At 44.3% G+C, this 14,049-nt stretch overlaps 1 protein-coding gene across 3 annotated transcripts in view; it reads left to right on the plus strand.

Moving 5' to 3' along the window:
- ST5 (suppression of tumorigenicity 5) overlaps positions 1–14,049 on the plus strand; it is a 265,906-nt gene that overhangs the window by 110,198 nt on the left and 141,659 nt on the right. For all 3 annotated transcript variants that reach the window (XR_003853184.1, XM_029582090.1, XM_029582089.1), the window contains one exon: positions 448–552. Coding sequence is in view for 2 of the 3 variants with exons in the window: in XM_029582090.1 (XP_029437950.1) it covers positions 479–552 (74 nt within the window). In the remaining variant the exon portion in view is untranslated. The remainder of the gene's footprint in view (positions 1–447; positions 553–14,049) is intronic.

Genomic DNA, 14,049 nt, shown 5'->3' on the forward strand with positions numbered 1-14,049 from the left:
GGCCCGTGTCCTATCAGTAAATCATAGTGGCCTCACTTTCACCCATTTGGATGGTCTCAATCTGTGCGGATGGTTTGAAAATGGCATTTTTCCCCACCACTTGAGCGCAGATAGGATTGCAGCTGGTATGCGTGCATTTCACGAGGCCTGGAAGAGTTGCCTTTGTAATATTTAGCAATGACTCCGCTGTGACATTCTTCCCAAACCTCTTTGATATTTGCACCTGTGCCGGCTTGCGGTCGCCATGACGCTTTAACTCGCCTGCATTTTTTTTTTTAGAAGCGCTTTTTGGCACAAATGGAAAGGGGTGGCAGGAGAGAAGGAGAAAGCGGGGTTCTAGTCTTGTCTCTGGCTCGCTTGGAGAAACGTCGCCGCGTGGAAGAGGTTCTGCACCTAGAACCTGCAATCTCTCTCTCTCTCTCATCCATGCGGCTTGCTTGGTTCTAGGTATCTGGATTGATTGAGGGTGGAGTGGACCATGACTGCCAACAAGAATGCCAGCGACACTCAGAGGGCAGGCAGGAGTAAAGCACCGCGGGATACTCTGGAAAGGTAAGAAAAAGTAGTGCTCTGCACTTTGACGTATTCATTCCCATTAACTGTGTCTCCCTGGCAGTCTCCCTTTCAATCTTTCATTGATTTCAATCGTATATTCAGTTACTGCTTGTGCTGAATTCTTTAGTTTCAAAACCATAGACTTACTTGAGCCTGTGGCAGGACGACCGTACACAGTGCATACAGACAGCTGTATGGCCTTGTTAAAAATATTTAGTAAGCACACTGAATGTGGGTTTTTTTTTTGTTTTTTACTGACCTTTTTCTATTTTGGGTGTCAGTGAAGATGATAAAATATTTGTTTTATGTTTTTGCAATTCTGCCTCAGGTTTCTGAAAAAGGTGGTTTATGAATATGAGAGTGAATGAATAAATGTTATTGTACCTATAACATTCTCTGCTGACATGGGTTAGAAATGAGACTCACAGTAATCTTCCCCAACTGCATGACTTCACATGCCCAGTACTCCTCCTGGGGAAGTGCAATAATAAGCCTTCCCGTGGAGCTTGCAGCTCTGTCTGGAAGCTCATTTTCAAAGGGAAACCCCCTCATGGAGTTTCCCTTTGAAAGTTGTGCCAGTGCATACAGTGCACCAATATATTTTGCACCTGCATTGAAGCAGGCGCAAAGTATGCACTGGAAACTGGGGATTTGTTGATACATAACTTCTCTCCCTGTCCTGTCTCTGCACATTATTATTATAATTATTATTATTTTTTTGTTTCTTTGTTTAAAGTACATGTGTTAACAGCGTGTGCATTGTTTTGCACCTCCCTGGGGTGGGGGGAGGAAGCAATAATCAAAACGCAATTGTATGCGAGTTTATAATTTATAAGGTTTGCCCTTATAAATTGCTTTGATCATTGGCTCCCCTGTGGCATTAGGGAACACCGACCCAGTGCTTATTATAGACACCAGAGAGACTGATGCTGCTTGTCTTGCTGTGGAAAGTTCTCATTTTTTTGTAATGGAGAGGTAGTAAGTCTGAAGTTACAATACCATGCAGGGCTGTGAGTGTTGTTGTAATCATGAAGGTATTTCACATTGTGTTTAGATCAAGCTCTTATACTTTAGAACTGTGGCTCCTAACCTTGTCCAGGAGGTATACTGCTTTTCAGAATATCATTAACAGATATGTACAAAATAGACTCTCATACACTGGGTCGTCATTGCATGCAGATGCATCTTATGAATATTCATTGCCAGCATCCTGAAAACCAGACTGGTTAGATGTGTGGGAAACAGAGCCACCCCCCACTGGATTATTTTTGTGCTATCGTGTTTTACGACACTAGAGGCGTGCGTGCGCCTGTGTGTGTGTATCGCACAGCACTTTGCGTCTGAGCAGCACCGGGTTCTCAAAAGGATCTGAGCTTCCATGTGATTTTTGGCGTTGACATCCGATGTTTGCATACCTGCTGGTTTACTCCAAACCTTTCCAACCACAAAAGAGGAGAAATATAAATTATAAAGTTGTCAGTGTAGAAATACTTATTGGGAAAATGCGTTTTGCAGCATTTTCATCTCAGGTTTTGATTTTATTGAAAAGATACTTTTACGACTGTGTATTTGATTTGTTTCTTGTTTTTAGTTCTCTGCTGGTGTAGATATTTATTTATTTATATAGATAGATAGATATAGATATAGATAGATATATATATAGATAGATATATAGATATCTATATATATATAGATATATATACATACATATATACATATATACTCGCTGAGTCATGTGGATCTTTCTCTACGGCATGCTGAGAAACGGGATGATAATTTCGGATGCAGTTACTCTGCAGTGCTATTTTCTATTCTTAGAGCTCCGAATTTTCCACCGATCGTCCACTTCAGGTCGGACCTAGGCTGTTTTAGTTGTGAGGCCTTGTGCGAAAACTGCCTTGCTCCGGAGCCTGCTGCAGTGCCGCCCTGCCAGAACGGTGTCTTGCTACAGTCTGAGGAGATGCGAACAGAAATGTACAAAAGTATTAGCAAATGGAAAGTGAAAATGCCAAGAACTAAGCTTTCTGCTCTTGCAAAAAAAAAAAAAAAAAATCTGTACAAAATTTCTTCCAGAAAATATTTTTAGCCTAGGGCACAGTAGGAACTTTATGAAACTGGTAACAAAAGATGGCGTTCACAACCCTCCACCTTTTTTAAATGCTTTTATTTTGGCTAAAACACTTATATAATAATCCAATTTTGCCTGGAGATTCTCCCAATCAAGTCTGTGCCAAATATGTTGACGTTTTTCAGTATTGTTTGTGCCAATATTCGCAAGAAGAGTTGGTGGGGTTTTTTTTTTTTTTTGCTTTTTTCCACAGCTATAGTTTTTTATGGGGTAAATTTTCAAAGTTTTACTAGGATCTGCATGTGCAGGATTTTAAGGTGCATGGGCTGATTTCCATCGGTGGATTTTCTGCTGCCTAAAAGTATGCGCGCACTTCCTTGTGAATACTTTTAGCCATAGTAAAAAGAGGCGATTCTGGGGGTGTTTCGGAAGCATGTTAGAAACCTACATGCCTGCGTTTTAATTTTCAAACATGTATGCACCAAGGAAGAACCACTGTGCACGGCTCATTTCCAGGGAGGAGGGGGGGGGGGGGTGGTGGGGTGGGAGTGGGGTCATCTTCCAAAGTCGGGAGTGTATCGGGGGGGGGGGTGGGGGAGATGTCCCCTCCGAAGATCCCATCCGTGTTCAGAACTGGCCTACGATCTCCTGTCCCTTTAAGGGCAGGAGCATTCCATCTGATCCCCTTAAAGGCGCAGGCGACGGAGGACCGGCAGAATGAGCGGCGACATTTGTAAGCGGGTTCTTTAATGACATCCCTGTCGCTAGCATCCCTCCGCCCACCCACTTCTCATAGCTCTTTTCTGGCTTTTTGCCCTTTCTGTCCTCCTCGCCTTGGCTTAGCTCATTTTGGCTGGTTTCTGACTCCTTGGCTTGGCATCTGTGGAGGTTTGTCGGGCTGGAAACGAGAGGAGGGGGGAAACCAGCGAGGGGCTTGCGAGTTGCTGGCACGTGCCAACATGCCCCGCAGTGGCCCCCGTCCCGTGCAAGGTTTCCTAGGAATCAGAAAGCATGTCACGGCCTAAGGACCTTCCAGCTATGCCACCTTTTGTGTGAACTCGGATTGAATTCTATAGTCTACGGAAGAGAAAGCGAGTTTAAGCTTTCTCCATTCTCCCTAGTCCTCTCTAACCGAACGTGTGGGCGGCAGTGACCGTGTTAGGTGATGCAATTCCTCCCTCCCGGAAATGAAACGCATCAGAAATATTAGTCCGTTGCAGGCTGTTTTAGTGCCTGCCGCCCCTCTGCTGCTCAGCGGGATCCGTTGCATCCAATAATGTGCTCACGGTTTTTTCTTTGGCTCCATATTTTTTTTTTTGCAGGCAGTTTTGGCATCGTGATGTCATGCTGTGATGTGGCAGCCGCTGAAACATTTAGTCCAGCGCTTTTTCTAACTTTTTGGGCCTGATGTGCACGCTCGTGTCCGGATAATGACCTTGTGCAGGGGGGGGGGGGGGGGGGGGCTGTGATCTGACCTGCAATCTGGTCCCATGGGCAGGGGCTTGATTTGTAGCCGGTTCTTTCCTATTTTGTACTCTTGTTCCAAAGGGATCCTGGGATGTGTAGCCCTGCTTGCCTACCAGGAAATGATTACTAGGAAGGCCCAGTAAAACTCTGATGTGGGAGTCTCAGATAGGGAGCTGGTCCAGACTCGCACGGGTGACCTAAGACTTGTTGATCACTGGTGAAAGCAGAAATGCTTGTTCCAAAATGTCATGCAGAGAGAGCAAAGCAGATGGAGACCAAAGCTCTGCGGGAGACAGTGTACTTATCCTTTTATTTACATTGGTGCATATATCCAATAGCAGTATAAAAATAAGTTTTCAGCTGCTGACAGAAGAATTAATTAGCAGCTGGATCTTTCTGTCGGGCTGTAAATTATAGTAATGAGCACAATTTACAGCCCTAGTGGAAACACAGGCACCTGCACATGTCCAGGTGTGTCTCGCAGGCTTACCCGTTCTCCTGTTCACCGAGTTGGTGATGGCGGGGCATCGTCCAGGCAGGTTGCAGGGACCCAAGAGGCCAAATGTTTGGGGGAATAGCCATAGCGTTGGTGGTGGTTTGGATTATTGTGTGATCTTCTGGTTGGACACAGGAGGGAGAGTTCTGTATCCTGCAGGTAATCCTGATCCCTAGCTGGCAGCTGGGATATATGCTTGACAGTGCAGACCAGAATAATTGGACAGGCTGGATGGGTTCATTGATCCTTTTTTTTGTTTTTTTTTGCTATTATCTACAGTGCGAGTCCCAGGGTTTCAAACATTAGTTGAACTGGCAGCAGCGAGCCACTCCAGATAGCTGGATGTGTCCGGTACTGATCCGGCTAAGTGGATGTGGCTGCTGCCGCTTATCCGGAACCGATCCCATGCCAAGTCAAAATGTACCTTTGGCTTGTGCCAAATGCACATTTTACAGGCAAACCTGTTTTGTTTTTTGGTTTTTTTATTTTAAACTCCGGATGCATTAGCATATCATTAGCTTGCTGCATCGGGAGTAAAAAAAAAAAAAAATGTAATCTGAGCATTAAAAATGTGCTGAAATCCAGCGCACAGTGTTTTTAATGCTCAGCTTCTTGCATCGGCCTGCAAATCATCTACTGTACCAACACGCTAAAACGCATGAAAATTATCTGTAATGTAATGCTCCCTAACTACAATATATAATGCTCTTATTTGACAAACCGTCTATTTTATAATCCACTTTGAAGAGTCTGACTACCTCGAAAGGCGACATAAAAATACCAAATTAATTTAAATAGGAAATAAAGTGAGATGAAAAATCTATGGCCACCTGGTGGATTGGGGGCATCCTGTGAACGCCAAAGCAGCTAGGAGAAGCCTATGGCCCATGCCTGAGCTGGCTTGTGTTGACTTCCAAAGTCAACCACCGAGGAAGCTGAGAGAAGTGGGCAGATAAGCTGCAGGTTGCAATTCAATTGAAAAGTGCCATTGCTGGGGTAATGGGACTTCATTCACAACCCATTTTTAATTCATTCCTCATACCCATCTAGCTCAGCCGTTGCAGTGGCGGTCCTTGATCAGGGGCCACAGACTGGCTCCTTTTGGAACCTGGTGCATGTTCACCTTAAGCCTGACCCCTAGGTGTCACTGAATGATGGCCGGAGCTGTCTGCCCACCAGGGGCTGTGAACATTGCACCTGCAGCATCCCCAGCCCTTGCCAGCAGAGACGTTTTAAGCCAACCTCGTAACTAGGCCCAGCTTTCTTGCATGGCAGTGCACAGCCGATCAGGCTGCCCCCACGTTCTGTACAGGGGCGGATTGGCCTATCGGGGAATCTGGCATCCCCCGGTGGGCCGATCGCTCCAGTCACGTGGTCTGCCGTGCGTGGCCGTGACAGAGCCGCGCTCAGCAGACCACGTGATGTGTCCTGGGCCGGCCTGGGCGGCGAATTCCCGGGCCGGTCCGACATCGCGAGTCCGCCGCTGGTTCTGTATTTTTTGTTTACTTTGTTTTTAAAATTCCATTTGCATCACGGTGAATAACACTGTTCTGTAGCATAGTGTGCTAAGGAGAACAGCCAGTTCTGGCCAAATATTAAAAATAATTCAGCTTAATGTGCGGTTGCTGTGAATATATTTATTTATTTAAAATCTTTTTATGTAACGTCGTTTAGTAATGCACCATCACAGCGGTTTTATATGTAGGCACTTATATTTAGTTAACATAGCATGGATTTGTTTGTCTTCATGCCGTTCTTACCGGGAAGATGTCTGTGAAAAGGCCGTGAAATGAATAAAAATATGGAGGCCGATATTCAGCGCCACTTAGCCAGCTAACTAGCTGCCGCTAAATATCCAGCTCCATTCAGCGGTTGGCACGTGACCGGATAAGTACTTATCTGGCTATGTGGCAAGCGGGAAAGGAGTGTTTTTTTGGGGGGGGAGGAGCTAATTATCTGGTTAACTTAGCCAGATAGATAGTAATATTCAGTTATCCGGCTCTGTTACCTGGATAAGTTAGACCTACTGAATAGCAGGCTGTGAAGGAGTTAGAAGAAAACCCCCCGCACATCTTAAAGGACTGGATCCAGAGATGTGGCCCAGTCCACCTCCAGCGTACGACAGCAGGGTGGAGGTCCCAAAAGGCCCAGGGGAGGAAAAGGAAGCCCATAGAGAGAGAGAACACTGTTGAACTGTAAGTTGTACTTTTGCCTTTGCTTTGTGAGCAGTGAAGGAATAGGAGAACTGCTTTTGTTTGCTTCTTGTCATTAGTAAAGAAGCTTGAGAGATTTTTGTCGGTCCAACCTGGACTCTGTCCTCTGGTTACCCTAAGATTGCTCGCGGTACCACACGGGTCTAAAGTTAGCTGGCTAAGACTTATCTGGCTAACTAGCAATTTAATTGGGGGAAATTCAGCAACATAGCTCTGCTGCTGAATATCCCATGTGAGTTATTTGGATAAGTCTTAGCTGGATATCTTTGAATATTCAGCCCATGGGATCTTTGTCAGTTGTGGAGAGCACAGAGTTGGCAGATCGCAGTCTGGCTCTGGTGTTCTTTAGGAAGCTGTTGGTTTTAATGAAAATGAACGGCATCTATAGGATAACGAAAGTGGCACTGGAAAATGACTGTGCTGAGCAATTGTGCTCAGTGTCCTAGCCTTAAATTTGGAGGAAGAAAAAACGTGTAGTAGGTAGGGAAGTAATTTTAAGAGTTAAATTACTGTCTGTAAAGCATTACTTTGCAATAAAGTGGTGATCTGTGTTCACTTCCTATTCATGATAATAGTATAAAAATAATCAACACTATGACTGCGCTTAATGGCCAAAAGGTATTACTCTATAAATTCCAGTTATTTGCTTGCTAATGCTTAGTGTAATTCAACTCTGGAGAACAGAAATAGTGTTTCAATTAGAACAAAAGACTACTCATTATAAAACGGTGGATAATTTTAGAATTATACATGCATTATGCTTCTTTGTCATGTTGCAATAATTATAATTTAATTGTATATAACTCATACTTCGAGTTCCAGTTTGGGAATTAAAATACTTCGGTACAATACAAGTTGTTACGTCTAAATGTGAGGCATGTAGACTATTCTTCTTCAGCCTTTGCAAGGTGTATTATAGCCTATGAAAGAAGGAACAGGAGAAAAAGCTACATTCCGTTTCCTTTTCTTCTTCCTAGTGATTATGGTCAAGTAGTTGAAACACAAGGGTAAAGGGACTCTCCTAAGGTCCCATGCACAGTCTGTAGTAGGATCTGGGTTAGAATCCAGGGGTCTTGACTTCCCAGCCTAGTATTCTTGTCACTACTACATAGGGTTCTAAGGACAATTCTAAGGAAGGAAAAAAAAATACAAACCACCTCCCTCCCCTTTAATATCTCTGTTGCACACCTTTCCCCTCCCCTTACCCGCCTCCACTCAGTGCCGTACCCTCCCTCTGAATGCTCCCACACTGCACGCACGCACGTGAGATGGACAAGTGAAGTAGGGTTGGCAGTGCTCTCTGGGTTTGTTAGCTGTGGCTCTAGAGGGGCTCCAGTGGTCTAGCTCCAGGCTGGCTCTGGGAGCCAAGAGGGACACTTTGCTTCAGCTCCAGAGCAGCTCCTAAAATGCTGCACCAGCTCCGGCTGCTTTTACCAAGCTCCAGTTCTGGAGCCATGGAGGGGAAGAAAAACGGGCAAAGAAAGTATGGTACCCGTAATAAGCTTAGCACTTTCTAACTGATATTACTGGACACTGCACATCCCCACCCCCCTCCCGCAACCAGCCTTGTTTTAAACCAGCATAAAATGGTAAGTATAGGATACCAAATAAAATATGAGCATCCAGGCCATAATTGTAACATTTTTATATTTTCACTATTCACTTCCTGCTTGTAAAAATGCCCTTCATGCCACACATTCTTAATATGCTCAGCCTCACTTATTTGTACATACTTCCCTATTGCACCATGCTGCTTGCTCTGATTTGCCTCTTTTTTTTTTTTTTTTTCCTATTTTTTTTTAATACATTTTTCTGACCCTGGCAAGCTGGATAATTTATTACAGCACCAGCAATCAAATATAAAGTACATAAAATACCTTTTCTTCATGCATCATTTATATAAAGTACAACAAATACTCATTAAACAGCCCTGTACCCTTCCATGGCTCACGCATACAATCACATTAACGTCCTCTTCAAACACAACCCTCCCCTTGACCCAGTGTGCTACCCTTCTCTGGGAACTCGCATTTAAAAAGCTGTCGCCAGCATTACCAAATAATAGTAGCATATTAGGAAAATCCATTGGCATATATTCTAACCTATTAAACCCATACACAAGAAGACAGTTCCAGCTACATCAATAACTGTTTTTATTTTTTTTTCCTGTCTTGACTTTGGACACAGGCGAGTGGTTGAGTTTCTGGATTGCTGTCTTAAATGAGGGCAGTGCTCCAAGCCTTCGGGATATACTGCTTGCACGAGTTTCAGTAACCATAAGTTGAACGTTGGGAGTGGCGTGATCACCATCCTGGCTCTTCTGGGTTGCATAATGAACTTGCAGTAGTCCGTTCTGCAGCACATAGGATGGTGGGGGGAAAAAACTCCTTTGTAGATATGGCCCTAACACGTGCAACAATGGATCCATGCCATCTGCAGGATCAGAAGCAGATATTATCAATGTCACGCAAAAAACAGCCCTAAGAACAAAAGGGAAAGCATTTGAATGCTGACATAGCTCACTAGCAACCTTTAAGAATTCTGAACTTTCATAAACTGATGTTTTCTTATTGGGTCGAGAGAATGTTTTTTTTTAATCTCTTATGAAACTGCAAAATCGGTCCCATTTTTCAAGTGGTTTATTAATTGGACTGAGCAGCATGGAAAGTCAGAATTTATAAAGGAGTTAAAGTATTTCTTCCCAGCCTTCTCATCTATCCCTCTGCCAGTACAAAACGCTGTGTTGGGGCTTAGGTGTCTGCAGGCTTATGATGGTTGCAGAAAACAAGCCTGATTGAGCTTCAGTCTTATCCCGTGCCTGGGCTGTGAGTCCACTAATCGGGAGAGGTTTTAAGGATAAGTTCACCTGTGTTTAATCTTTTTCACAATTCATATTTTCTGTTTTTTTTCTGAAACTTATTCTTGTGGCCAGTGTCAGCACCTATGTATGAAGCATCTGATTTTTGGTTTAAAACTGTTTAGAATCTGATAGATCTGGTTTTTCACATCAGAGGTGTTTTATCCGTTTAAAGCAAAACTCCCCCCTCCCTCCCGAATTTTGCAGCTGCCCCAACAATGTGGCCTGCAGGAGCCAAAGAGTGGAGTCTCTCCCCCCCTTCCGATGTAACCCACGGAGCTGCTGGTCTACCCCTTCCCTTGCTGACACTGTTCACTGCCACTCGTCCAGGCCGACAGCTTAACTCCACTCCACAAACCTGGTCTGGATCAGTTCACGCTGCAAACCTTCTCTTTGACGAACGCACACTTAATCACAAGATTTGGCACAGGCTCAGCACGGCGTATCTTATGTTCTTATGCTGGCTGACTTCCCCAGTATCTTGAGAGAAGTTCAGAGTTAACTGGTGCCACCTTGCGCACATTAATTAACTGAGCTGCATGGCACTGGGATTTACAGAAGGGAGGCAAAAGATGGGCAGTAGAAGGGGGTGAGTGGGAAGACAGGAAGGAGAAGCAGCAGCACCAGGTGGCCCCCGGCAGCAGTCTGGTAGCATGAGAACAGTGAGAGAGAGCGCAGGCTTGTCATGCCCACAGTGCCTCCTCATCTGTGCGCTTCCTGTTTAGAATGGAAACCCGTATTACAGGGGAGATAGGGGGGCTGCTGAGAAGGATCACAAGTGTACATAGTCTCACTGTCTCTGTTTTGCCAGACTCCTAGTGGGGAAGTGGGTGTCTAGATTGATGGCTATTGAAAGCATCAGGAAATAAGAGTTGTCCAATCAAATTCCAGCTAGTTGGCAAACAGCGCTACAACACATTTTCTTCTTTGTCATAATATGAAATATCCTATGTTTTATTTATTTAAAATGTATAGCCCTCCTATCCGCAATACTAGGTACTTTACAATCAAACATTCATAAAAATCGCAAAAAACAACAATACAAAATCTATAAAACAGTAAAATATCAATAAATAATACAACAAAAAACATAAAAACATAAGACTTGCCATACTGGGTCAGACCCAGTATCCTGTTTCTAGTAGTGGCCAATCCAGGTTACAGGTACCTGGTAGGATCCCAGGGATAAGGAGTGGATTTCCCCAAGTCCACCAGGAGCTTGTCCAAACCTTTTTTAAAGCTAACTTTAAAAGCCAGTAACTTCTTTGGTCACCTCACGTTCTGGTTCCCCATTTCCAGTGGACATTCTTATCTGCATGCCTTTCTCAGACTAATTTTGTTTTGCATCCTTTTGTAAGTTACTGTGCATCAGCAGAGAAGACTGACTTGTAGTGAAGACATAGCATTTGGTGCTGGAGTGTTTTTCAGTGATCAGCAATGCCAGTGGGCCTCATCCTTGTGGAACAACTTTTGTGCAGTTTTCTGCTGCAACTTGGGTCAAATGCTTTGTTCTGAGAGTTCTGGATGGCAGGTGAAATCTGTAGCCCAGAGTTGTAAGAATATACAGCTGTGCAGGTTGGTTAACTTTGCCACATTTTGAAAACTTGTTGAAAATTTTATTTGGCTGCATTTTGGTTGTTCTAGGTTTGTGCTCCATGCAGTGAGCAGGATGCTGTCCAGAACTACATGATGTGTTAGCTCTGACATAAGGTCCTGGCAGAATGAATGCATTAAATAAGAATTTTCATTGCTGTCAATTTGTGTTCCTGTCAATTCCCAAGCAGTTGTGTCCACAGGAATGATACGCTTACTTCATATACTAAGGAGAGACTGCTGTAGAGTGTGTTTTGGAGGAAATTTAAAATCGAATGCATTTCAAGAGAATAATTGTTCATATTTTCTTGAAGACCATTGTCTTTTCCAGGTAATAGCTCCGTGCTCTTCAGAGTTCTAGGGCATAATATTTTTTGCCTCCTTAAGATTCTTCGGCTTTGGGTAAAACCATTTTTTGGGTCGTGAGAAATAACTTTGGGAACATAACTTGGAACAGTTCTTGTTAACATCGCCTTGTTAATGAATAACTTACTGCTGGAAGTGTTTCTAAGTGTCAGGGTATAGCCAGTCGAAGGAGTGACCCCGGGGCCAAGTGGGGCCGGTGTGGCTGGCAAAGCAAGTCTGACAGGTTCCAGCTGGAACAGCGGCAGGGCATTTTCCGCCTTCGATGGCCACCTTCCCCTTGGGTACTGGTTGGCCGGCAGGCTTAGGTAGCGAGCCTGTAACCCAGGATTAAGCATGAACTCAATTGGAAGCTCAAGCAAATACTGGAAACGGGAAGACTGGATGAGGCTAACCGGCAGACCTGAAGAAGCACAGAGCCACATGGGAGACGGTGCAGCTCGATGAACTCTGGACGTAGAACTCCGAGAGGGCCAGAGAGCCAGCCCCAAGCTTTGGCAACCTGTGGTTTGGAAGCCTGGAAAGTGTGGGCCAGTAACTTGAGAGGACTGAGCAAGTAGTCTGAGAAGCCCACAGAGACCTCTGCTGGTGGGAGGGAACTTGCACTAAGTCCAAAATTTGGGTGAATTGAACTTGTTACTTTTAATGTGTAAACTAAGAAGATAACACCCTGGCAGGAGGAAAGAAGCCTCGGGGATGGCAGTCTGACATGCTTATTTTTATGAACTGACTTACTACAGGCACGCCATACATGTCCCTGTTGCCTGGAAACTGCTCAGATTCATTGCTGAATAAGCTGTCAGATTTTCCAAAACAAGACTTGTGGGAGTTTATGCATTTTGGATCATAACAGGAAACTGAAGCAGACACAGCAATGCACGACACGATGACTGAAATGCAGACATTACTTAGGGAATAGTGTACGGTGCCTCAATATGACAAAGTGTATGCTTAACACTTATTGCACTTTGTGTATAATTATAAATACGAAAATTGGTTCAGCAAGCTGTGAATGAAGACTTTACTTATCAGCAGATTTTAGCCTAATGTTGACTGGCCCATTTGCATCAATCCTTCGTGTGGGGCTGGGTTTTTTTAATTTGCGCGGGATTTCCAGCCGCTTGAAACTGTCGCTTTTTTGATTCACCGCCAGTATTTCATATTGCACTAAAAGGAATTTCTTGCCTCTCTCTACATTGAACCTGTTTGTGAAGCTATGAAATGTACTTGTGCCCTGCAGAAATCAGATGTTGCACTTTTGAAGATAACCAGCAATTGAATTTCATAGAAGCTTGGACTCCTAGGTTCATTTAGTCTGCACGGTTTCATTCCTTGTGCAGTGTGACCGACTCGAGTTGATATCTGGCTTTTCTCTCACTGCTTTCCAATTAGGGATCCTCCTATGCCGTCTTGAATTCAGTTACTGTTTTTGTCTCCAACATTTCTGTCAACAAGCAGGGCTGAATTAGCCATGACAAGTATGTGATGTCATTCGACTGAGTCAAATGGGCCCTTCTCTCTAGCTCAGCAAAGCTTTAACTCTACTGAGCATGCACGGGAGTGCCCACGTGTGCGCTGCTTCATGAGCCCCTCGGTCTCCCGCTGTCCGTGCTGTCGCACGGATGTATAGACTTTCTCTTTCTTTCTGCTTTTTGGCAATTGTTTTCTCTTGCTATCTCTTTCGTTCGCTGCCCAGGCAGCCTTCAGCCAGCACTTCTTGTGCTACTAAAACAAAAATAAGTGTGTGTATAATATTTTTGGTTTGGTTTCCTTAAGATCCAAGAAGGCCATGGTAACAGCCAAGGACTGAGGCTTCTCCTGGAGTAGAGCTTCCTAATGACCCCCCTCCGTGCTGAGTCGAACAGGAGGCTCCTAGAGCAGGCCTTCCTTTCCCTGTGGCGCCGGATTCTGGATCCACCATGTCACTAAGTGCTCATAGAGATTATACTGCAGAAAAAAAAAAGATGATTTTTAGATGAGGGCAAGTCTTTGATTATTTATTTATTTTATTTAACATTTTTATATACCGGGATTCATACAAGATATTGCATATCGTCTCGGTTTACATTGAAACTGAACATAAGCATGAGAGCATGCTAATTACATGGAACATAAAATGCTAATAATGATTTCGCACAGGAAGCTATGCTTCCAGATGTTTTGCTCTTGGATATCTAAGCTGCTTTGAAGCCAGCCTGGCCACATCTTCCATTGTGCGTGGGTGCCGTGTCTCGAGTCCTCACTGCCCTGCGAGGGCCACACAATGGGCAGGTCATTTTTCAATCACTGACGCCAACCAGCTAAGGTAACAGTATACTTGTCTGCCCTTCTGTTTGGGGGGGGGGGGGGGGGAAACAGCATTGCGAATGGTGCATAAAGAGGTGGATTATTGCCTCTGAAACATTCTGCCTCATCGTACAAGCAAATATTCTTTTCT

The sequence above is a fragment of the Rhinatrema bivittatum genome, chromosome 17 (assembly GCF_901001135.1).
Source record: "Rhinatrema bivittatum chromosome 17, aRhiBiv1.1, whole genome shotgun sequence".
In the NCBI taxonomy this organism is placed as follows: Eukaryota; Metazoa; Chordata; class Amphibia; order Gymnophiona; family Rhinatrematidae; genus Rhinatrema; species Rhinatrema bivittatum.